The 24,816-nt window shown below is 41.8% G+C and overlaps 1 protein-coding gene and 1 pseudogene across 2 annotated transcripts in view; one reads left to right on the plus strand and one right to left on the minus strand.

Annotated features, from left to right (window-relative positions):
• The window catches only part of LOC147013207 (uncharacterized), a 23,489-nt gene extending 16,972 nt beyond the window's left edge, over positions 1–6,517 (minus strand). The window contains exon 1 of the mRNA XM_085854851.1: positions 6,174–6,517. Within this exon, the coding sequence (XP_085710977.1) occupies positions 6,174–6,207 (34 nt within the window). The 5' untranslated portion in view covers positions 6,208–6,517. The remainder of the gene's footprint in view (positions 1–6,173) is intronic.
• An 870-nt stretch (positions 6,518–7,387) lies between these two features.
• On the plus strand, positions 7,388–24,438 carry LOC147013208 (uncharacterized; annotated as a pseudogene). Its single transcript, XR_015051227.1, has 4 exons — positions 7,388–7,588; positions 9,567–9,654; positions 9,806–9,914; positions 22,414–24,438. The product of XR_015051227.1 is annotated as an uncharacterized LOC147013208 (transcript).
• The last annotated feature ends 378 nt before the right edge of the window (positions 24,439–24,816 follow it).

Consider the following 24,816-nt stretch of genomic DNA (forward strand, 5'->3'; position numbering starts at 1 on the left):
GCACCAAGATTGATTCAAATCCCTGAACCCAGATTCAAAAATATTGAATAATTTTGCCGGTCAGACCATGCGCCCGCTCAGGTTGAAATTTAAAGCATGTATTCCCCATGATCACTCGATCATAATTTTGAAGTTTTCCATCGATTTATGAAGTGGTTCAAGAGTAAGAATTTTTTAAAGATTTTAGTTCACTCCAATATGGCTGTCAAACCGTGTGACCTATTAATTATTTGTGAACACCCTGGTTTCTGCAAGGCTTGGGCAACATGTGTGTGAAGTTTCCCCACGATCTGTCAAGCCATTCTGGAGAAGGAGTTTTTTGAAGGTTTTTATGTTTAAAAAAATATATGGCTGCTGTACCACGTGACCAAAGACGTCATCAATCTCCCCCCCCCCCCTCCCGCCATACAAACAGCCCGAGATGACCCTCAAATTTTTTCACACTCATTGGATAAAGAGTTTGAGTTTTGATGTATGTAATTATGAGATCATAATGAAGCCACCTATGACCTCATCAAAAAAAACACACTTGTTTCCCATGGGGAAGTACTTACTTAACATATGCCACATTGCAATTTTTTTCCCCATGGAATGGTTCCAGAAGATACAGAGGTCCAAAGTTTTACCTTTTTCCAACACGGCTGCCTTACCACATGACCTATGACGTCATAATTGTCATTAAAACATTCTACGCGAGTAGTTGCTCCTGTGGTGAAAATTTCGTGTCAATCAGATAAGCAGTTGCAGAGAAAGCAGAGAAGATTAGCGTGGAGTGAGGTACGCGTGTACGGATGGACAACCCGAAAATGTAATGTCTCCGGCGAGTTCGTCAGCGGAGGAATAAAAAAACAACACTTCTTTCCAGAGCTTGTAAAGGACTAAATGAATCTGATAGGACAAGAACTGATGGATGGATCTGCACATGGCCTGAACCCATAAGTGAAGACATTAAGCGAGTTTGGCCCTTCGACCAGCGTTGTTTTTCTTGCTGTGGCCAAGATCTTGGCTGGGTTTTTTTTTCTTTTATCTGAACTTATAGCGCACAACTCCAGGTTGATTGAGGTCTAAGCAAGAGATAATGGTATATTAGACTTACGGTTCATCAGCACCTCGTTTACTCCATGTTCAAAAGGAGACGGTGACAATACGTCCATAAAAAAAAAATCCTCAAAACAAAAGATCTTTTACTGAAGGAAGACCACAGTTCTTGCCAGGAAACCACCTGGCAAGATTTGAAGTGAGATATGAACATCTGAAAATTACAAGCTCATGGAAATACTTTGAGAGGTCGGAAATTCAAATGAACCGAGTCTAAAAAAAAAAAGAGTCATGACGAGCTTGAAGAGGTTTTGAGTGGAATGTATTATTATGCAACGACAGATGTTAAACGTATTCTGTGCTCGGTGCAAGTAAGATCGAGCTAATGCACATACTTTGGTCATAAACTTAATGAAAATCTCTTCACACCACATTGGTGAAACCATTTTCTGCACAGGTGTATAAATGTGCAATAAACAGGTAAGCCTTCTGTGTAGGACTACGAAGAAGTTTACCGACTTGAATACCGATCTATATGTGACAGCGACAAAGAACCAAGGTTGGAGATTAGGTTTGTGAGAACAAATTGCTTTGGTTTTTTTTCCCGGTAAGTCAGAATTCCCATGACTCCATGTATTATTCGTTACATTCTTTGCCAAATGTTTGCCACTAGCTGGGCTGAGATCCAGATGGCAATATTGTCTATATACAGGGCCAAATTAACTACATGGACAGATTTTGCCAGCTGCATGATATGAAAAAGAGAATGGACTGAAAATACTTCCTTGAGAAACCCCCTTTTCAAGGTGTCTCATTTGAGAAATCATTCCTCTGCTCGAGTTACATGGGTGGATAGACCTCCGCCTGCATTAGATATCAACCCAGGAAAAAAATCATTCCGAGAGGGAGGGGAAGAGAGAGAGAGAGAGAGAGAGAGAGAGAGAGAGAGAGAGAGAGAGAGAGAGAGAGAGAGAGAGAGAGAGAGAGAGACGAGAGAGACGAGAGAGACGAGAGAGACGAGAGAGAGACGAGAGAGACGAGAGAGACGAGAGAGAGAGAGAGAGAGAGAGAGAGAGAGAGAGAGAGAGAGAGAGAGAGAGAGAGAGAGAGAGAGAGAGAGAGAGAGAGAGAGAGAGAGAGAGAGAGAGAGAGAGACAGCGAGAGAGAGAGAGAGAGAGAGAGAGAGAGAGAGAGAGTGAGCGCGAGAGAGAGAGAGAGAGAGAGAGACAGAGACAGAGACAGAGACAGAGACAGAGACAGAGACAGAGACAGAGACAGAGACAGAGACAGAGACAGAGACAGAGACAGAGACAGAGACAGAGACAGAGACAGAGACAGAGACAGAGACAGAGACAGAGACAGAGACAGAGACAGAGACAGAGACAGAGACAGAGACAGAGACAGAGACAGAGAGAGAGAGAGAGAGAGAGAGAGAGAGAGAGAGAGAGAGAGAGAGAGACAGAGACAGCGGTGGGGTGGGGGGGGGGAGAAAAGGTTGAGGGGACGAGAATGGGTGAGTAAAGAGAATGATATGTTATGCTTAATGACTGAACATACACATACTCACACATATACACACACACACACACACACACACACACACACACACACACACACACACACACACACACACACACACACACACACACACACACACACACACACACACACACACACACACACACACACCATCAATTTATAGTAGAAGGGGTGTGGAGGCACTTCTGTGTTGTGCTGCATGGAGAAATACGAAATACGAACTGCCCTTGGAAGAAACCCATCTCCTTGTGCTGTGTTATTATGTAAAAGTATAGAAAAGACGCTCTCACAGACATCACATTCAGCACACAGTCACCCATCCACACTCAAGCTATCTACAAGTCCTGCCAATGTCCCTGTACCCCTCGACTCCAATGCTTTGAGGTACGCAATTCCAATTTAAACCCCTCCTGTTTCTGCTGTCACTACCTTTCCTGGGAGACAATTCCATGCATTAAAGAACCTAAAGAGAAAAACAAAAGGGTAAAGAGAAGATGACAAAAACGAACTAGAAAGAGCAATCAGAGATTGCAGACCCTCAACAGAACTTGTTTTGTGTAATGTTTGTGTGGCGTATGTATAATGGTATGTTACGTAATTAATAAGAGACATAATTAGAACCGGCACTTCATAACTGCTGGCAGTGATGACCGGGTACCAAGACGTCCCGCTTTGATTGTACACCTGACACTGACCCATGACGTTTTTTTTACTATTATTCAATTTAATTTAGAATAGGATTTAAATAAATTTAATTCAAAACAAATGGAAGTCTAATTAGGTACAGTCCTGCATTGGAGTAATCAGAAGGAACCTGAACAAGCAAAAACAAAGATGAAGTCATCAGAAGGAACCTGGATAGGATTCACATTTCAGTTGCCCTCTACCCTCAAACCCATCCAGGCACAGCCAAGTGAGCCTTTTACAAAAAAACAACAAAAAACAATCCAGATCAAAGAAATTAAACAATTATGACTGCCAAACCATGCATCCGATCAAGTTAAAATTTAAAACGTGTATTCCCCATCACTACTAAATAATAATTGTGAAGTTTCACGTCGATTGATTGAGCAGTTCCAGAGAAAACATTATTTAATATTTTCTTCAATCTAATATGGCTGCCAAACCATGTGACCTATCAATTATTCCTTTACAAACTTGTACACTTGTACACGGCTTGGGAACATTTGTGTGAAGTTTCCCCTCGATCTGCCCAGCTGTTCTGGATTAGAGGATTTTTACATCCAATATGGCTGACAAACCATGTGATCTATGATGTCAAATGTGTGAATCTTTTGTTCCTCATGGATAGGCGGTCATGCTTGTAAAGTTTGGCCTCGATCTGTTCAGCCACTTCAGAGAAGATTTTCAAGGTTTAAAAATAATAATAATATGGCTGCCAAATCACGACATCATTTTTTTTTTCCCGTGCACCATTTTCTCCCAAGATGACCTGATAAATATTCATACTGATCAGATATAGCGTTCTACATATGCAATTATGATGTCATAACGAAGACACCTTTGACCTCATGAAAAAAAAATCACACATTCCCAATGTGGAGTACTTGCTGTGTGCCAAGCTTCAATTTTTCCTTGGTGCAGTTTCAGATATAGAGGTTCAACTTTTTCCGTTTTTCCAACATGGCTGCCACACCACGTGACCTATGACGTCATCATTATTATCAAATAATTCTACATGAGTAATCGCACCTTTGGTGAAAATTTTGTGTCAATCCGACAAGCGGTTGCAGAGAAAAACACGAAAGTTCTGTGCGGACAAACAAAAAATGAAGAATCGCTCATCGAGTGACAATTGACAAAATGTCAACATGGGCCGAATTTCTAAAATTGTAGAGCGTATACCACTGCCAGGTTGAACAGTTCACGTTTTGTATCCCACTGATGGGCTAGAGCTGAGCCAAAATCGAATCCGCTTGTTCTTGTCACCTAACCAACTCATCCACCTTGTTTTGGAATAAATCGTCCACAACATTTTGAGATATAAATATATATATATATATATATAGTTTTTGGCTCCACCTATCAATTTTAGAAATTAGGCCGATGTTCACATTTTGACTTTAAAATTATTAAAAGGTTGAATTCATTGACCTGATATGCAAATCCTTTGCAAATTTCAAGTCAATCGTATGCAAATTGAGGATTTTAGAAAGTGATCTAAAGTTGTCATGCCTGATATTTGCTTAACGGTTCGGGTGGTGGGCTTTGGATCCTATGGTCCTGAGTTCAAATCCCGCTTAACTGTCGAATCAATACCAGGTGGGGTTAACTCGACCTGTCATCCTTCCAAGGTTGGCAAAATGAGTGCCAGCATGCTGGTATACTGTGTCGGAGTGGCGACCTGTTCAGGATTGTGCCCAATAACCACGGAGACTGCTGAGGCAGCACCAATGCTCTGCACAGAGTATAGTCCCAATCTCTTCCTCTCCTGAGTTGACCTTTTGGCATGTGCTGATGTCAAAAATAATTGGTGGCTGAATTCTTTGAGCCGATTTGAAAATCCTGTTTAAATTTTAAGTCAATCGGATGAAAATTGACAATTTTGGAAATCTGGCCTCCGTTGACCTTTTGACCTATGTTGACCTCAAAAATAATTGATGCTTGAATTCAGTAAGCTGAGATGTAAGTGTTCTTCAAATTTCAAGTCAATCGGATGAAATTTGATAATTTTAGAAATATGGCCCATGTTGACATTTTGGCCGAGGTTAACCTTTTGGCTGATATTGACCTCAAAATAAGTGGTTGGATTCAGTGACTTGATATGCAAACGCTCTTCAAATTTTAAGTTAATCAGATTAAAATTGAGGATTTTAGAAATTCGGTCGATGTTGACCTTTTGGTCTCTGTTAACCTTTTGGCATATTGTGACCTCAAAAATAATACGTGGTTGAATTCAGTGATCTGATGTCAATCCTTTTCTCATTTCAAGTCAATCGGATGAAAATTGAGGATTCCAGAAAATCTCGCCCAAATTGGCCTATTTTGACCAATGTTGACCTTTTGGCCTATGTTGACCTTTTTGGTCGACCAAATTTTGTGAAACTTCAATGCGGGACTGTCGCAGGGTCAGTGACCATAATCTCCAGAAATTTCAGAACGATCGGTTTCCGTTTTTCCAACATGGCTGCCACACCACGTGACCTATGACGTCATAATTTGGTCTGGAGGCGAGTGAACAGACAAACAAACACACAAACCAAAAAACAAACAAGCAAAAAGAGGCGATCAACATTCTTGGCAAAAAATGTTTTTTTTGCCAAGTAACAGACAGACAGACAGACAGACAGACAGACCCAAACGCAATACCCTCTCCTAAGGCGAGTGTAGTAAAACGTCATGGGGGCGCAGGAGGAGCACAAGCAGAGGATGAAATCGCATCTTCCGATGGGCTGTAAAATCTCAGCCAAAGGATGCGCAGAACATTGGCATTGGTCAAGACGGTGAACATACACCGCCCGAAATAAAATCCTGTATTTCTCCACGTTCATCAAAAGGAATTATCGCTCCGTTCGGCTTGCAATGAACTCTGCAACCATTAAGTGAGGAAAAACAAGTGAACTTCACAGCCATACTTGCAGAATATCGGTAGAAAGGCGTGTCGGACATTCTGGATGGCCTAATTCCCCAATCCAAAACACAATTCTTCCTCCACGTCGCTTCCTAATGCTTATTCTTGGCGCTTGATCTCGCTGTGAAGACGACATAAGAATGGACCGAAAGTACAGTGCTTCCTGTGAAACCACATACGTATTCACAAATTCCGTGCGAACGTGCAGGGTTGGGTGCGCGTTGTGGTTTTAATTAATAAAACAAGTAACCAAGGTGACGCCATGTGAGGGCCGTGAAAGGTCGTCGCTGTAAATCCCGGTTTTCCTCTCTAAGTTGACGGTTGCGATCTCAACGCAATAACGTCATCAACTTAAAAAGCTGCAACTTCCTTTGTTTTAGGAACGTCACACAAATTGATGTCGTTGCTGTTGTTGTTATTGTTGTTGTTGTTGTTGTTGTTGTTAAGTTTATTTGTATTTTTTGCCTGAAGCCCTCTTCCTCTTCTTCTTCTTCTTCTCCTCATCCTTTTTAGTCTACTTCTTTTTCTTCACATTATTCCTTACCTGTCCACCTGTCCAAATGGATGACATACAGTGTGTATCCTTATGTGTGTGCATTGAGCCTCAGGTGCAAGATTGGTACATTTTCTCAGGTTTCCTCAGAATGTTGTTGAGCCGAACACAGGGGTGTGTTGTTCAGTTACCAATCAGCTTAACGAGCGATCGCCAAACGGCTCAAGCAAGCTCTCGAACGAAATACCTCAGTTGCAATTTAAAAAAAAAAACAAATCAAACCAAACCAAACGTAAATAAATCGCTAAAACGTATAGATATTTGAGAATCAAAAAGACAATGACATAAACGAGACGATATAAATAAAAATTTGTAAAAAAAAAAACAAACAAACAAAACATTCGTGTTTTCATTGATCTTCCTACAAAATAATAATTTAATTAAATGAAAGTAAAGTGAGGTATACTTTATGTAAGTTCAGAATATACTTTATGTGCTCTTTGTCATTGCTGAAAAAAAAAAACTCTCCAATACTGCTCAGGTTTTTAGGCGGTGTAAAACAAGGCGGCGAGAGCAACGCTGGTATCATGTTCGCAATTTTTACTTCACAATAACTATTCGAAAAAATATTTAACACGATTAAAATTTAAAAGTGTGCCTTTTGACAAATTTGATGATCGCTGGTGTAAAAAGAATACGCGCTTACAAACGCAACGCAAATAAGATGAAAAAAAAAAAGAACAGAGATGATGAAGCTGCCTTTTCCCCCCCGTACAGTACCCCGCAATAGTGACGTCGTGATTGACTGTTAAAGCGGTTGACAATCGCATTCTATGGTCATAATCTCCGAGTTGGAGTTCCTTCCCTCACTAAGCACCCCTTCCTCACCTCATGCTCACGAACCGGCTCCCTGTGCGGTATTGCAGGTGAGATTTTCATAGCGATTACTGCTCTTACAATCCCCGTTCTCGATCGTCGTGGTGAGAGTGCGATGATCGGCGCTCGGTGTATCTCACGTCGGTCCTTCACCGTCGTGGTCCATTAAATAGTCAGAGTAACAGTAATTCAAACGTCAAACTCTCGTCATTTGTATTGACCACTTCGATGGTGGTGCTAACCATAACCACCACCACCACCACTTCGATCTGACTCATTCGAAGCCATTTACAATTAACGATCTACATATTACATACGCAAAAAATTGATTGAATTTGTTTTTTTTAACCCTCCTTTTTCTCCTCCTTCCTCTTCCCCTTCCACCAAATGTCACATCGTCTCTCCCTCCCTCCCTCTATCCAAACGAAGGCATACCAATCCCTTTTCCCCTGTCACATCACCTTCTGTGCCTCTTCTCAATCTGTCCTTCCTCCATTTTGCACAAATAATATGTATTTGCCTTTTTTTTTTGCAGATCTTTGTGCAGTGAAACAGATATGGGGGTTTATGAACCGACCAGGTATTGATGATTATAGAGGGTTTTCAGAGATATCCCATAATTCCGTGCACGCCGCCATGTTGTAGTTTGATTCACTTCCATGGCAACGACAGCATCATGAGCTGCACAATGCAGCACGTGGTTGGATTCACTTCCATGGCAACAACAGCATCATGAGCTGCACAATGCAGCACGTTTATCTCGTTCTTCTGACCCTGCAGTGGAAGGTTGCACTAATTCTTTGGCCTTGTTCGATCTCGTTTGCCTTTTCTCACTTAAAGCGACCAATATAATGTCGCCTGAGCACTGCATCATAGCCACTGAAACCCCTCTATGGTCATGGGCCGACATGCTTATTGATAAAAATGTGACTTGATGGCATCTGACGTACTGAGTGCCACATGTCCAACTAAGAACGAGCACAATACAGACTGGCAACTACCGCTCGACTCAGAACTGGAGGATTGGTTTGTAACAGTTGATGTCATCTTGTGCAGCTCAACATTTGACAGGATTGCGCAGAGATGGAGAACCTACCTTTGAGCTGTGTTCGATTCCCAAGCACACTGTAAACTGTCAGATTGGTGCTTTACAGGCAAGGCATTGATTGCATCACAGAGTGCATTGTCTCTCAGTTGGATGTTAAGCCGGGTGTCCCGTCTGCTAGTATTAGTCAGACATGAGGGTGTCCCATCTGCTGACATTACTTATACTACTGCGTGCCCATACGTGCGTGGCCGTACATGCAAAAAAAGAAGAAGAAGAATTGTGACGTCATAGCACTGTGTCCTGTCATTGGTTTGGTAAATAAATGGGCACTTGGGAAACAGCTGAAACGGATGAAGAACGATATCAAACCTTGAAAAGGCACATACTCGGGTCCCCAGCGTCAATTGTGACGTCATATCAAACGAAGAAGAAGAAGAATTGTGACATCATAGCACCGTGTCCTGTCATTGGTTAGTAAATAAATGGCCATAACTTGGGAAGCACTTGTCCAATTAATATCAAACCTTGAAAAGGCACATACTCAGGTCCCCAGCAATATACCTGGCAAGTTTCAATTAGATCGGACCAGTGGTTGTCGGGAAACAGCGGTTACAGACAGACAGATACACAGACACACAGAGATTGCTGGTCCCAAGCTATCATTTGCAAAATGTAGGGGAGTTATCACCTAGGTACCCTGAACAAATTACAAATTCCTTCTCAAGTCACCTTCACTCAAACGTCATTGGCCAGCCAGTTCATGAAACACTTGTACTAAAAACGTTCCCCCTGCTAACCCCATAAGAAGAATGGGAATAATTGAGACTATCGAGGTGGTGGTGGTGGTGGTGGTGGTGGTAGTCATACTCGTAGTACGAATCTCAACTTTGCTGTCACAAGTCCAAAGTAGGTCAAGATGTTTATCTTGCTTTGTGTCATGCATTTTTATTTCGTTATTTGTTTCCTGTTTTTATGTGTAGTGATTTGATCAGTGGTTGGTATGCTCTGGGCTACGGGCTTGTTAAACTCCACAACTATGGATGCCTCCAAACCCATCACAGGCAAAAGGTACTCCTTGCGCATCACGGCTCTATCACCAAAACATTTCTACTCCATCCGATTTCATAATTTGCTTTTTTTTAATTCCAGAAAGTTCATTCCATATTGGTAAAGATGGGGACGTGTGCTGTTTTCATTGTGACCAATTTGCCCCACTCAGGAAACGCTCCAATCCAGGGGAATTTGAAGTGTTACCACTTTGCAAAAGGCCCCTCTTGGACTCACAGTTGACTTGTCCACAAGCCAGCCCAGAGCCCTGCGATTCTGAGGTAAGGCAGACATGAACACTTTGTCTTTATTTATTTGTTTATTTTGCATTTTTATCTCATATTTGCTGCCTCGTTATGCTTCAACTTTATTACCTCTGCCACCAAACATGGACGGAGGTCATGTTTTCACCCATATCTTTGTCTGTCTGTCTGTTTGTCTGTGAGCAGGATATCTTAAAAGGTTATGCACGGATTCGGACAAAAACTGGTGGACAGGTTGGGTGTGTGACGACGAATTGATTAGATTTTGGTGAAGATCTGAATCCAGATATGAGAATTTTTAATTTCTTCAGTGAATTCTTCACCATTCGGATATGGGGCCAAAAACTATAAATACAGTAGCATGATATTTCAAAAAGTTGTGGATGAGTTATGACAAAACTAGATGGATGTGTTGGGTAGTTGACACGAACACGTTGATTCGATTTCGGTTCAGCTCCAGATCCAGATCTGGCCTATCAGTGGAATATGAAACGTAAACGGTTCAACCTGGCAGAGGTATGTGCTCTACCGAGTGCCGTTCTAGTGTCTGTATTATTTGAACCTCAGTTATATTTCATTAGCTTTGTAATGGGATTTCCTGTTACTAGTACGTGCCCGTAAAAAAAAAAATTAATAAATAAATATTCCAACTGCGAGCAAGAAACAACAACCACACAGGCCGTTTCTTCGCTCTCACGTGCCCGTACATGCGTGGCCCGGAATTTCGCATAGCGCAGTTACGATAATTCGCAATTTAGTTTTAATGGCCAATTATTCAATTAGCGCCAACGTATTTTGCCTTTTCGCAATGTCGTCGCAAGGAAAAACAAAAAGAGAAGAGAAGAGAGAGAGAGAAAAAAAAATACTTCCTGGTTCGGAGCACACCAGCTCACTCTGATGTTACAGAAATTTATGCACCGTCTCATATGAAAACGATCATAACTTGGGGCATTGTGTTTATCTATAAATGCGCATAAGAAATCGAGAAATTATTAGAATACACGAAGTCATCACTATCCGGAAGTCCGTACGTTATAACCCGTAATGGGGAAGGCGGCTGAGGTTCCCTTCCCCCATCGGCCACGCCCACACAGCAACGTGTCTTGTCATTGGTTGGTAAATAAATGGCCATAACTTGGGAGGCACTTGTCCGATTAATATCAAACCTTGAAAAGGCACATCCTCAGGTCCCCAGCAATATATCTGGCAAGTTTCAATTAGATCGGACCAGTGGTTGTCGAGAAACAGCAGTCACACACACACACACACACACACACACACACACACACACACACACACACACACACACACACACACACACACGCACGCACGCACACACTGCTGGAATTATAGATAGATGATTGTAGAAACTATAGGCTGAATGATAAAACGGAATTTGATGGTTTTCCTTGGACAGCAATTTGATATTAAAAAATAAATACTGGTCTCTCTTATTATTGTTACTAGCAGAGTACCCGTCTGACGGGCAATCTTGTTCTAAGCATGCAACACATTCTTCTGATGCATACCTTTATTTGGGTGGTGTATAGGCAACTGACAGCTCTGTATAGGCAAAAAAAAAATAATCCGGGTTATCTGCATGAAGCAAAAACGTACCTACTGCTTATACTACAAGATGCCTCACTGCACTAGAAAATGTGGGGACAGGAATACTGTACTGTAAATGGTGGATATTTGTAATACCCTCCCCTACTGAACGCGGCGTTACACGATGCACATTTACAAAGACGATGTGCGTCCCCCCCCCCCCTCCAACCCCCCATACCACCAAGACCACCAGCAAATATGAAAACCCCTCTATACATTAATCGGGGTGTGTCTGATATTTATAGAATTGAAAAAGGCTCTGCCAATCTCCACCAAGTTTTACATAGATGTTGGGGATACTCAGTGTCAGGTCAGGGGCACAAAATATCCCCCCCCCCAATGCACATACCCTGGTGATGGTGGGCCGATGACACCATTTTCGCCTGTACACATGGCACAGTGCAAGTGGTTTACTGACCCCTGCTGGAGAGATTGGGGATTACGAGCCATGGCACAAAGTATCTCTGATGATCTGTACAATTGCAACATTTGTACAGATCGTCAGAGATGTTTAGGAAACATAGGTAATTTGTTACTGTAAAATGAACAGTCTTACGCATTTGTCAATGGGAATTGTGAAATTGATCATTAGATTGCTCGAGTTTGTTCAAATATGGCTGCAGCTGACTCACCGAGAGGCACAACACATCATTCAAGTGAGGGTCGCTGAAGTTTCCTCACAGCCCGTTTTGTTGATGTTCATCGTGCTGAAAGTCTGTTTGAAGACATAACATGCACTTGAGAAGAGGGAGAGTATCCTCTGAGCATTTCCCCTGATCCCTGGGTATTTTCTGCTCAGACTTATTTGTAGATCGCCTGGAGGGTAATTGCGCTGTACCTCTCTTTCAACACTTTGTCACACTGCAATTCAGTGAGCCGCATCTGCAACTCCTTAGCTGCAAGGTCCATATTAAAAGAAAAGGTGTGTGCAAACATAGTTTGTTTGTTGTTTTTAATACAGAATTGAGGCTTGTGGAAGAGCTAGAACTTGGAATGGATCAGGGTGCAACAGAACAAAAGGAACAGCATAAAGAGGGGGAAATGTATGCCTGATGTTGGCTTTAATTACCTTCGCATTCTGCGAAAGGTTATGTTTTGGTCGCTGTGTATTTATTTATTTGTGAATATGTGTGTTTGTTTGTTATTCGCATAACTCAGAAAGTATTAAACCGAATTGCATGAAATTTGGTGGGATGATTCGTGAGTATCCAAGGACGATTTGATTAGATTTTGGGAGCGATCGGGTCAAAGGTCAAGGTCAAGGTCATGAAAAGGTCAAAAACACTCTTTTGAGCATAACTTCCTTCATAATACAGCTATCGACATGCAACCACCGCCATATTGTTCCATGACGAGATACCTTTCGGATATGTAGTGTCGGATTTGACGTAACGTCATCGGAAGTGCGTCTAAATGACGTCACAAGATGACGTAAATTTTCAATTTTCGATCTCATCAGTTTTGATCATACCGTTTTGTAGGACTTACCTTAAGGACGTCACACACCAAATTTGACTTCGATCGGACTGACCGTTATGACGTCATTGACGTTTGAACATGACGTTTTTCAATTGTGGCTAAAATGTCCTGATATTTTACATTCAAATATCTATATAATTTATAAAGCAAAGTCTCCCAAATCCAGGCATTAGGATCAGTACCAAAATATCTGTTTATTGATGTACAGGTTTTGCCAATTAACTCTGTAGTCAAGGTCAAGGTCACACTCAAGGTCAAAATATACTTGTTGGCATAGCTTCAGATCTAATAGAGCTATTGACATGAAACCAACGTTAAAACGTTCAGTGAACTACGAGCTTTCAGAATGGTAGTCCCCGATTGGACGTGACGTCCCCGGAAGTGCGTCAAAATAACGTCATTTTTCAACTTTTTAATTTTTCAGTGTTTATCATTCCATTTTGTTGGACTGCCTTCAAGGAGGTTACACACCAAATTTGACGTCAATCGGACTGACGGTTGTAACGTCATGGATGTTTTAAAATGATGTTTTTCAAATGTGCCCGGAAAAAAGTTGCGGCGGCGAAGGTATGCGCTCTACCGAGTGCCCGTTCTAGTTGTTAGGGTGGTGGGCTTGGGATCCTAGGGTCTCGAGTTCAAATCCTGTTCATCCGTTGTCTTAATACCGGGTGGGGTTGACTCAACCTGTCATCCTTCCGAGGTCTGCAAAATGAGTACCAGCTTTCTGAGAGGAATGAGCCATTTGAGTATCCTGCCTCAGAGTGGCGACCCGTCTCGGATTGTGCCCAATAGCCCAGGAGACTGCTTTTGCAGCACTGACGCGCTGTGCAGAGTATGGTACCAATGGGTGGATGGGGAAATGCATTACAGAGGGTTTGAGGGACAAATGAGATGGAGATTTTGAAGATGAGGGATATATGAGGAAGAATGAGGACTAGGAGAGGACAGGAGGTGGACAAGATGGATACAGAAGCAAATTCTCAGGAATGAAAACAGGAAAGTTGTAAAGAGGTGGGCTTGGGGAAAGTTAATGGGGGTAGAAAATATTATGATTTTGGATGGGAGATGATCTGAGATGGTGGAGAATAGCTGTCTTGAAAACCTGGAGGGATGAATGAGATTGAAAAGAATCTGGAAGTTTGTTCCACAAGTGGGGAAAAAAAGAGGAAGGAATGAGTGGAGGTGAGCAATGATTCTGGATATTTTGGAGTATCAACAGAAGAGGGTTGATGGTGGACTGCGTGAGCTCTGCAGATGCCTGGACGGGGGCAAAGCACGGAAAGAGTAGAGGATGCAAGACGAGAAATGAGGCGGTAAAAGACAGAGACCACCGACCACTCTGCAACTTGAAAGTGATAGGTCCATCGACTCGGCCTTATCTATGAAGGTCCTATATGCCAAACATGATATCAGAGGCATCTCCCAAGACATATCGTGAGCTTTCGATACGGTGGTCTGGCATCCCACACTTGCTCACCAAACTCTCTTCTTATCTCCAAGGCAATCTCCACTCATGGCTCACTAATTCCACTCCTGTCACAGTCAACGTGTGGCTCTTAATGGCTCTTTTCTTATCTCCTCTTCATGTCCAGGCTGGAGTTCCTCAAGGCAGTGTTCTGGGTCCTGTGCTTTTTCTGGTTTTCTTCAATGATCTCTCCGACTCTCTGGAAAATCCTCTTTATCTCTTTGCTGGTGACTCCACCCTCTGCCGTACCATCTCTCATTCCTCAGACCGGCAAGCAGCAGATTCTTTGCTCTCTGCAGATCTGGGTAAAATCACAAACTGGAACATGTCTTTCTATCCTGACAAATCTCAAACTCTCACTATGTCTCTCTGAAAGGACCGTCTGAAACCAACCCCCCCACCCCCCCTCCAGCTACAGGATGGGCCAAAAGTCACTGAAGTTTTTTTTTCTTTAATAACTGTTTAATTCATGGAATTTGTTTTTTTTAGATCAATTGTGAAAAATAATGTCTTGCAAATGGCCCCCATTGGCTTCTTTGCAAAGTCTTGCTCTTTCAAAAACGTGATCCATTACAGAGGACAAAACTCCTTGATCAATCGCTCCAATTTCCTCGGAAATGTTGTTTTTCAATTCCTCTCGTGGAAATGGGCTTTATCACTCATAATGACTTTTTGCATAAAATCAGGATCGTCCCTTATGAGTTGTTGCAATTTGTTTGCAAATGTTAGTCGATTTGCTGGATCTTGAGGTGACATTTCGTGCTCCATTTGAAGCTTGTGAGGAAACGGCAACAAATCTTTATTCATTATCCTTCGTAATGATGATCTTGCCATTCTGACCTGAGTCGCACGTCTACGAGTTGATGTTTCTGTGTTTTCGTTGACTCTCCCAAATACGGTAAATGTTTTCTGGAGTACGACTTGTTTTTGGTCTTCCACTGCGGGTCATCAACCAGACCCCTTTGACACAAAACGAGCAATCAGGTTCTGAATCGTGTTTTCTGATGGTTGTTCTTGAACATTAAAATTATTGCGAAATTTTCTTTGAATTTGAATTGTTGATTTCCCACTGGAATAATAAAATTTCAACAATTTTCACGTGCTGGTCATCGGTAAATTTATTCATAATGAATCTCCCTGGTCTTCTTTTTCTGAATTTTTTTTGTTTTTTTATTAATTGAAAATAAAAAAGCTATAAAAGAAAAGAAAACCTTCAGTGACTTTTTGCCCACCCTGTACTTTCTCACCAATCACCTTGAAGAAGTCCTTTCATTCCAGCTTTTGGGCCTCACTATCTGCCATGATCTTTCCTGGGAAAGCCACATCTCAAAGCTGGCCTCCAAAGCCAGTCCCTACGTCGTGGGCATCCTATGTCATGCAAAGTCCTTCCTTGGTACACCTGAGCTTCTGACCACTTACAAAGCTTTCGTCTGCAGTCTGATGGAGTACTGATCACCCCTTTGGGGTGGTGCTCCTGCCTCACACTGAGCTCGACCTCACGCTGTGGAAACCAAAGCTCTTAGGATCATTGGTATCTCCCGTGATGAGGCTGTGTTTGGGTCTCTCATGCTCTCTCACCGCAGGCAGGTCGGTGGTCTTTCTGTCCTCCACCATCTCCTCTCTGGCCTTGCCCCCCCCCCCCATGCTCTGTCTGTTATCTGTCCCCCCTATAATTCCACAGGGCATTCAAGGTCCGCCAAAAAGCCACTTCTGGTGAAACTGCCAAAATCAAAAATCACTGCTCACCTTCACTCTTTCATTCCTCTTTTTTTTTCCCTCCTCTGGAACAAACTCCCACACTCTCTTCAATCCCACTCCTTCCTCCAGGTTTTCAAAACAGCTGTTCACCACCATCTTAAATCTTCCCCCATGCAAAACCTTGATCTTTTCCACCCCTATTAATCCACTACAAACCCACCTCCTTCAAATTCGCTGTTTTCTTTCCTGAAAGTCCCTGTAGTGCCATTTTGTTTACCCCGTAAACCCCACCCTATCCCTCTCCCTTCCACAGATCTCCTATTGTCTCTGTTCCCCACTATTTTGTGCTTCCTTCTCTCACCACTCTTGTCTCCTACCTTGTTATATGTTCTGTGTGTTAGCTCTTGCACGAGCCTCGACATGGTATATAAAAATAAAGAAATTAAAAAACTGAAATGCCTTGATGTTGTCACACAACTACTTGATGAGTTGCCCTTTTCCTTGCAGTTGTGAATTCAGATTATTGAGGTGAGTAGTAATGTCGACAAGTACAGCGAGATCAGAGAGCTATTTCTCATTTTTATTTAAAATTTTTTGCATGTTACCCCCTTTGCTTGCTTGGAAATCTTTTATGTCCTTTCTGAGATTAAATAAAAAACCAAACGTGAGATCACGTTCACTCGACTCAGCCAACGAGCCTCCTGGTGGTACAGCAGGACCCATATCCTGCAACCATTTCTTCCAACATGGATCTGAACTGCCAATGATTGTGCTTTTGATCGAATCACTTCTTTCATTACCTCTTCAAAACTGACAGATTTTGCACATAGCTGTTCCCGATGCAAAATGCATGTGTATTTTCTAACTTTCCCACCGCACTCCTCCACTTTATGACGAACTAATGTCACTTCAAAATTCTCACTAACCTCTTAGGAAAATCAAAAATTGTGCAGAATCTGATGTATCTGGACTCTCATTTATCACAGTGGACGATGCAGAAAAATCTGTAGCTTTTTATTTTTGTCCAACTGCTCAGAAATGTCCCTTGACACATCTTCAATGTGACGTGTTGTTGTATTTCGAGAGAGATTGATGCTGGAGAGTATATCCTTCTTTGCAGGGCATACATTTTCAGCAGCCATTGTCAAGCAATCTGTAACAACTTCACTGGTAGCAAACAGTTTTTCACTCTTGCAGATGAGTTCTGTGATGCCGGAGCTCACTCGTGCAACACTTTCTTGAACAGTCGAGCTTCTTACAAGTGCTCCTTGATTGGTACAGAGCTTTGTTTTGAGTTCTTTGGCCTTTTCTTTTCGTGTATCGCATGTGTATTTGCAGTATGAGGTTGCACGTTTCATTTTATATTACCGTCTCCTTCATTGATATTGATATTGTACTCCTTCATTACCGCAACAGACTCCTGCTGATAAGACATACTGCCTTGTCTTTCACATCTGTAAAAAAGTCATTTTCAATCCCTGTTTCTTGAAATTGCCATTTATCTGTTCCATGCTTTCTCTTTCTTTCCTTGCACTCCGTTTATACACCTCGAACGCCAATGCAGAGATCTACGCCACGGTTGCTTTCACACTTGCTCAAAAAAAAAATCTGCAATTTTTCACTGATTAAAAAATTTCACCAACAGAGGAGTGAGATAATGTTTTACTCTGTCTGCCTGCCTGGCAATCAAAATTGAAAATGATTCCAAACAGGAAACTCACTGTTTTTAAGGACGCTGTAAAGGACACAGACAACAAGCATGAATAACTAATGTAAAGTGTTAAATAAAGTAGTGCGCAAGGCATCAACATCAGTAAACTTCTGGAAAAAAATTTCTATCACCTTTAATGTCTCTTTTTTTATTTCAATTTAATTATACTGTGTACTTGAACACTAGAGCACAAATCGCCTTTTTGTCACTTTCAAAATCGTTTCACTTAAGTTCTTGGACAAAATATTACAGCATGTTGCATCATCATGACCAATTCAATGTTCTGCTTGTAGACCCCGCCCATGTTCTTGTATTGTATTTTTCCTCCAGTTGTATTAGGATTCCCAGTCTAATGAACTGGGTAACCTATTGTTTTTCTTCTGTTTATTTCTTATTTTTCTTTTTCCGCCGGCAATTTGCGGGCTTTTTCGCTTTAAATATCATTTTCTCAGGAACGGTAAGTCCGATCGACACGAAATTTTCACCATAGTAGGTATCTTTTTTGATAGCATACTCAATTGATAATTATGACGTCATAGGTCACGTGGTACGGGCACCATCTTGAAAAAAACGATAAACTTTGGACATCTGAATTTCTGAAACCGTGCAATGGAAAAAATTTTTTGCTTTATACATTTTATACAAGTATAACGCTGCATGGGAAAAATCTGGAATTTCTTGAGTGTCATCTACACAACAAATCACTGGAGAAAATATTTATTATGACGTCATCGGTGACTTGGTTTGGCAGCCATCTTGCTTTGAAAAAAATAATTAAAAACATCTTCTCCAGAACGGCTGAACAGATTGAGGCGAAACTTTACACCCACATTCCCCATGAAATCCTTTTACAAGTTTGTTAATTTCTTATTGATAGGTCACATGGTTTGGCGGCCATCTTCAATTTACCCTGAAACCTTCAAACATCTTCTTCTCCAGAACGACTGGTCAGATCAAGGGGAAACATCACATCCGTATTGCACACGGGTAGTGAATATAAGTTTGTTAATGAATAATTGATAGGTCACATGGTTTGGCAGCCATGTTGGATTCAAGAATAATATTAAATAATGTTTTCTCTGGAACCACTTATCCTATCGAAGTGAAACTTGGCAACTATAATATACTACCATGTCTGCATATATGGTAAAAATTATGATGTCACAAGTCACATGGTTTGGCCTCCATCTTGGATAGAAAAACACACCTTGTACGATCAACACAAAACTTAACAAGCATGATCCACTACCCCATTAGAGGGAGAATTTAAATTTATGTTGAACTAGGTCACATGGTATGGCAGCCATATTGGATTGAAAATTAATAACTTTAAAAGTCTTCTCTGAAATGGCTGAACAGATCGAGGCGAAACTCTACATGTATGACCACCTCTCCATGACCAACAAAAAGTTCTCTCACCTCTCCCCCCTTTTGATGTACGACGCATCGTTTGGCAGCCATATTGGATTGAAGGAAAAATATTAATTAATGTTTACTCTGGAACTACTGCATCAATAAATGTGAATCTTCAAAGTTATGATGGAGCACTCATGTGGAATGAAGAATTTAAATTTCAACTTGATCGGCCACATGGTTTGGCAGCCATGTTGGATTGAAGGAAAAACATTAAGTAATATTTACTCTGGAACTGCTGCAACAATATTTGTGAAACTTTACAGTTATAATCTAGCCGAGATGGGGAACATAGGTTTAAAATTTCAACCCGATCGCCACTCGGTTTGGCAGCCAGAATTATTTAATTATTTGAATCTGAGAACTTTAGATTTTTAATTTTTTTTCCAGAAGGCTCATTTGGCTGCACCTGCATGCATTTGAGGGGACAGGAATAGCAATTCAGTTGATACCGATGATTTGAGGGGACAGGAATAGCAATTTAGTTGATACCGATGATTTGAGGGGACAGGAATAGCAATTCAGTTGATACCGATGATTTGAGGGGACAGGAATAGCAATTCAGTTGATACCGGTGATGGTCCCAGGAAAAATGGTCAAACGTGTGCAAAATAAATAGATGGAACGTGGCCCGTTCCTCGTTCCATAACTCGTGATTCCCACATCGTAGAGAAACGTGTGGGGCCTCATTTGGTGGTACTGTATTTGTATCGAAGGCTGATTTCTGGGTACCCGGTCATCACTGCCAGCAGTTATAAAGTGGCAGTGAGGTGTTTTACGAACTCTCTAATTTTTAGCTCGCCTGTTCGAAGAACAGAGAACTATAGCGATACACCCGGCGTGCGCATCAGCGTGAGCATGAAAATGTTAAAGTTTTTGGTGCAAGTTATTTCATTTCTAATGTTTTTATCTACCACATTATTTTTTACTGATTACAATATACAAATACATATATTGCTTTATAATTATTTGGATCAGACTTCACTGCAATGCTTTATAAAAAATATTATTAGACTGGTCTTTTAAAAACGATAAATGTATAAACAGGCGAGCATTGGGTGGCTTTGACACCAACTCTCTGGTATATAGTACTAACAGAGGTACCCACACCTTGTGCGGAAGGAATTTAGAGTTCAGATACAAGAGGATGATTTGTAATACTACCTACCACTGGGTGGCGCTATACAATACACATTTACATAGAGAGAATTGGGGTCTTCCACCCACCCTGAACCCCCTACCCTGTAGCTTTGAAAATACCCATTTGACAAGAACATTCCAACAGTATGCAAAATGATGGTGATGGGGTTACTACTGGTGGGGACAAACAGACAGAAAATATGATATCTGGTCGCAATGCTTCGTTTTCGATGTTCACGCTCGATGGGAGCATTGGATCGTATGTGAGCGGAACTTCCATGTTTTCCGTGATTGCTTTTGGTTCATGTTCCCACAAATTTTCTGGAACTGGGATATCAAAGTTTTTTGTTTTTTTGCAGATGTACCAGCAGATTACTTTACAAACTCTGTTGTGTCACGTGTACAGCTGTTCTGACGTCCGGTTTTTTTGTGTTCGTTCATTAAGCATAACATATCATTCTCTTTGCTAACCTTACCACCACCCCTCATATCTCTCTCTCTCTCTCTCTCTCTCTCTCTCTCTCTCTCTCTCTCTCTCTCTCTCTCTCTCTCTCTCTCTCTCTCTATCTCTATCTCTATCTCTCTTTATCTCTCTTTATCTCTCTTTATCTCTCTTTATCTCTCTTTATCTCTCTTTATCTCTCTTTATCTCTCTTTATCTCTCTTTATCTCTCTTTATCTCTCTTTATCTCTCTTTATCTCTCTTTATCTCTCTTTATCTCTCTTTATCTCTCTTTATCTCTCTTTATCTCTCTTTATCTCTCTTTATCTCTCTTTATCTCTCTTTATCTCTCTTTATCTCTCTTTATCTCTCTTTATCTCTCTTTATCTCTCTTTATCTCTCTTTATCTCTCTTTATCTCTCTTTATCTCTCTTTATCTCTCTTTATCTCTCTTTATCTCTCTTTATCTCTCTTTATCTCTCTTTATCTCTCTTTATCTCTGTCTCTCTGTCTCTGTCTCTCTCTCTCTCTTTTGCACCCCTCCCCCCCAAACCCACATCGTATAGCAAGGATTGGTGAAGCGCCGCTTTTCCCACACTCCCCCCTCCCTTCCTCACTCTCCCCCACTTCCTAGCTTCTCCTCCCTTCGTCCTCTCCCCTCCCTTCTCTCTGTCCTCTCCCCTCACTTCCCTCTGTCCTTTCCCCTCACTTCCCTCTGTCCTTTCCCCTCACTTCCCTCTGTCCTTTCCCCTCACTTCCCTCTGTTCTCTCCCCTCACTTCCCTCTGTCCTCTCCCCTCCCTTCCCTCTGTCCTCTACCCTCCCTTCCCTCTGCCCTCTCCCCTCCCTTCCCTCTGTCCTCTCTCCTCACTTCCCTCTGTCCTCTCCCCTCCCTTCCCTCTGTCCTCTCCCCTCCCTTCCCTCTGTCCTTTCCCCTCACTTCCCTCTGTTCTCTCCCCTCACTTCCCTCTGTCCTCTCCCCTCCCTTCCCTCTGTCCTTTCCCCTCCCTTCCCTCTGTCCTCTCCCCTCCCTTCCCTCTGTCCTCTCCCCTCCCTTCCCTCTGTCCTCTCCCCTCCCTTCCCTCTGTCCTCTCCCCTCACTTCCCTCTGTCCTCTTCCCTCACTTCCCTCTGTCTCCTCCCCTCCCTTCCCTCCTTCCTCTCCTCTTCCCTCCCTCCATCTTCTCTTCTCCCCTTCATTCCCTCCCCCTCACCCCCCCCCCCGCCGCCTACTCTCTTTCCCATCCCTCCTTTCTTTCCCCTCCCTCTCTCCTATCTTCCCCTCTCTCCCTCTCCCTCCCCCTACCCCAAACATCCCCGTCAACAAAGTGATGGGTTATATTTGTGGGTATATAATAATATTATAAAGATAGAAGTAGGACAGGATAACTGTAGGTGACTTGTTCTTTTGGGTAGGGGGAGTTTTGATAACAATATCTTGAGGGGATAACAAGATAACGCCTGTTTGAGTCAAGATAACAATATCTTGGGGGGAGTTTTGATTGTTTGGTATGCATGTCCATAATCATTAATGCTTTCCTGTTCCCCAAATACATGCTGCAGACCAGCTCCAGCGACTGTAGCTTTGAGGGTCACGTCTCTCCTTCGACCCCTGGTTCTTCGAGCAGCTTTCCAAGTGGTGGCACATCTCCATCGCTTCCGAACCCATCACTTTATGGAGACATCAACAGACTGCTCCGTGAAGCCCATTTTTATAGCCTCATGCATCGAGAGGGCAGGCCTTAGACTTGCCAACGCTACTCTTTTGACTTTTCTCTCCATACGGCGTTTACCATCTATAGCGGTGGGGCGACATTTTTCCGTCTTCCACAAGCGCCGATTCAAAACTGGATTCCCTTTGTAATCTGCTTTTGTGTTTCACCTCAAATAAGTGTGCATATGTAATTATATTTTCTCTGAATGAGTTGGCCTCCCTCTCCCCCTTTGTTTTTTTTTTCTTTTTCTCAGTTACTCTGTTCTAAAAATGTATAATATTTTATTTATTTTTGTAGTAGTTTATAGCTACAAAGTACACATTATTTTGCAAGCTGTGATGTCATATTATTTCCCCTTGGCATTGTAGTGTTGTGGTCATAATGTTTTAATTTTTTGAAACCACATTTCATCTGCAGATGTTCGAGTTGACATTGTACATTTGAGGTACGCTGTTTTCCTTTTGTGCCGTCAGATTAGGTCCTTTTGTGCCGTAAACTCGACCGAAAATGCTCACTCGTGTTTCAGTTGAGTTTGAACATCTCCATGCTGCTTTGAACATTGATTTGACACATCGCCGTCACCATGTAAAATCTAGTGTTTCTGACTCCTTGGACCTTTGTTTCTGCTGTGTGTAGGATGTCCGATTCAAGGTAGATACATTTTTGTCTGGAGCTTACAATGGAGAAATTGGTTTTGATTGTAATATTCACAATTGCCGTTTTGTACCTTGTTGCAAATGAATGCGATGACGTAGGTGTTTGATTCAGTTTGGTTTCATGTATTCGGAAGGTGTTTTTAAGTGGGGAGGTGGGGGGGGGGGGGAGCTAAATCTGCTCGCTCGTATTTTCTGATGTATGTGGTACGGGTTAATAGGGGAGTAATAGGGTAAGGTGTTGAGGTTTTTTTTTTAATTTTTTTTTTTTTGTCGGCCAGTTATCGGGTCTGGCCTCATCTTGGAGCAATCCTGAATAGGAACATGAACAATGCGTCGACTCAAAACCTTTTATCTTAATGAGTCCTCCTACATATTGTTATGCACTTATTCACCAGGAAGTCATTTGTAGAATCGTCCAATTGTAAAAAAAAATAATTTGTAACATTTGGTGGTAACTTTTCCTCCCAATTTGTGCTTCCATTGCTACACTTGATTTTTCTTCTCCTCCCCTGAGTACCTCCTGACCCATGCTGTCAAAGATCCTCCAGTGCTGCTAACTTGGTAAAAAAAAAAATCCTCATTTCTTCTCATGCGTTTGATACTTTTCTCAGAACGAAAGCACTCAGAATGATCTTGACTTGATGTGTACAGTCTATTAAGCATTGCATCAGGGTGGGGGAAGGAATTGGAATTGGAGGTGGGGGGGTGAATTGCTCCATTAATTTTACTCTAGTGTACAGATACCTGGTGGTGGTGGTTGGTTGGCGAGGTGAGGGGAGGGTGTACCTTGTTTTCTGTATTTTGCATATTTGTATGAATATGTTTGCAAGCTTTTGATGTAAAAATGTAAAATAATTGCCAAGTCGTGCGTGTAAGAAAGATGACATGGTGGTGGAAAATAATTTTGCCATATGTTGTCCATTGCACTATTGTAAGCGGTACGTTGAGCAGAACATGTTGCCTCAGTGCCAGGTGACTTGATTACAACAGATAAAACATTAAAGTTTATTTCCAAATGTTAAACAATTTATTTTCAATGTGGAATCCATTTAGAACATCAAACTTGCTCTCCTTCCTTATGCTTTTCTTTCCTTCTTCGATTCTACTCCTTTGCCACTTCTTAATGCCTCTTCTTTTAACACTGCTTCCTCTTCTTTGCCCTCATTTCCTTTTAAACATAAGAAAACCTCATTAAAAACATTGATTAAAGCACGAAATGTTTTTCATTTTGTTTTTATTGAAAATAGATACCTTTGTTTTTGTTTTAGGCATTCTTTTAAGCATAAACTCTGAGCGTTTTACCATCATCGTCAGCTGTCTCGTCTGTGCTCGATTCCTGACCTGATTATAAGTATTGGAGCTTCACAGGCAGTGCGTTGGTTGTATCAAAGTGCACTGTCTTTCCGCTTGTTCTGCTGCTCGCGAGCATTTACTGGTGGATGTTTTAAAGATCCCAGAGTGAATTTGGAAAATCGAGTAGGATATTATCTGCAGGTACTGTGGCCTAATTATTGCCTAATCATCAGTGGCATAGCTGCCCCTCTAACGATGTGACCAGCAGGCCACATTCTTAATCTAATCCTGCTCATGTATAT

This window comes from Eptatretus burgeri, chromosome 14, assembly GCF_056783735.1.
Source record: "Eptatretus burgeri isolate ZD-2024b chromosome 14, Ebu_testis_v1, whole genome shotgun sequence".
Taxonomy (NCBI): Eukaryota; Metazoa; Chordata; class Myxini; order Myxiniformes; family Myxinidae; genus Eptatretus; species Eptatretus burgeri.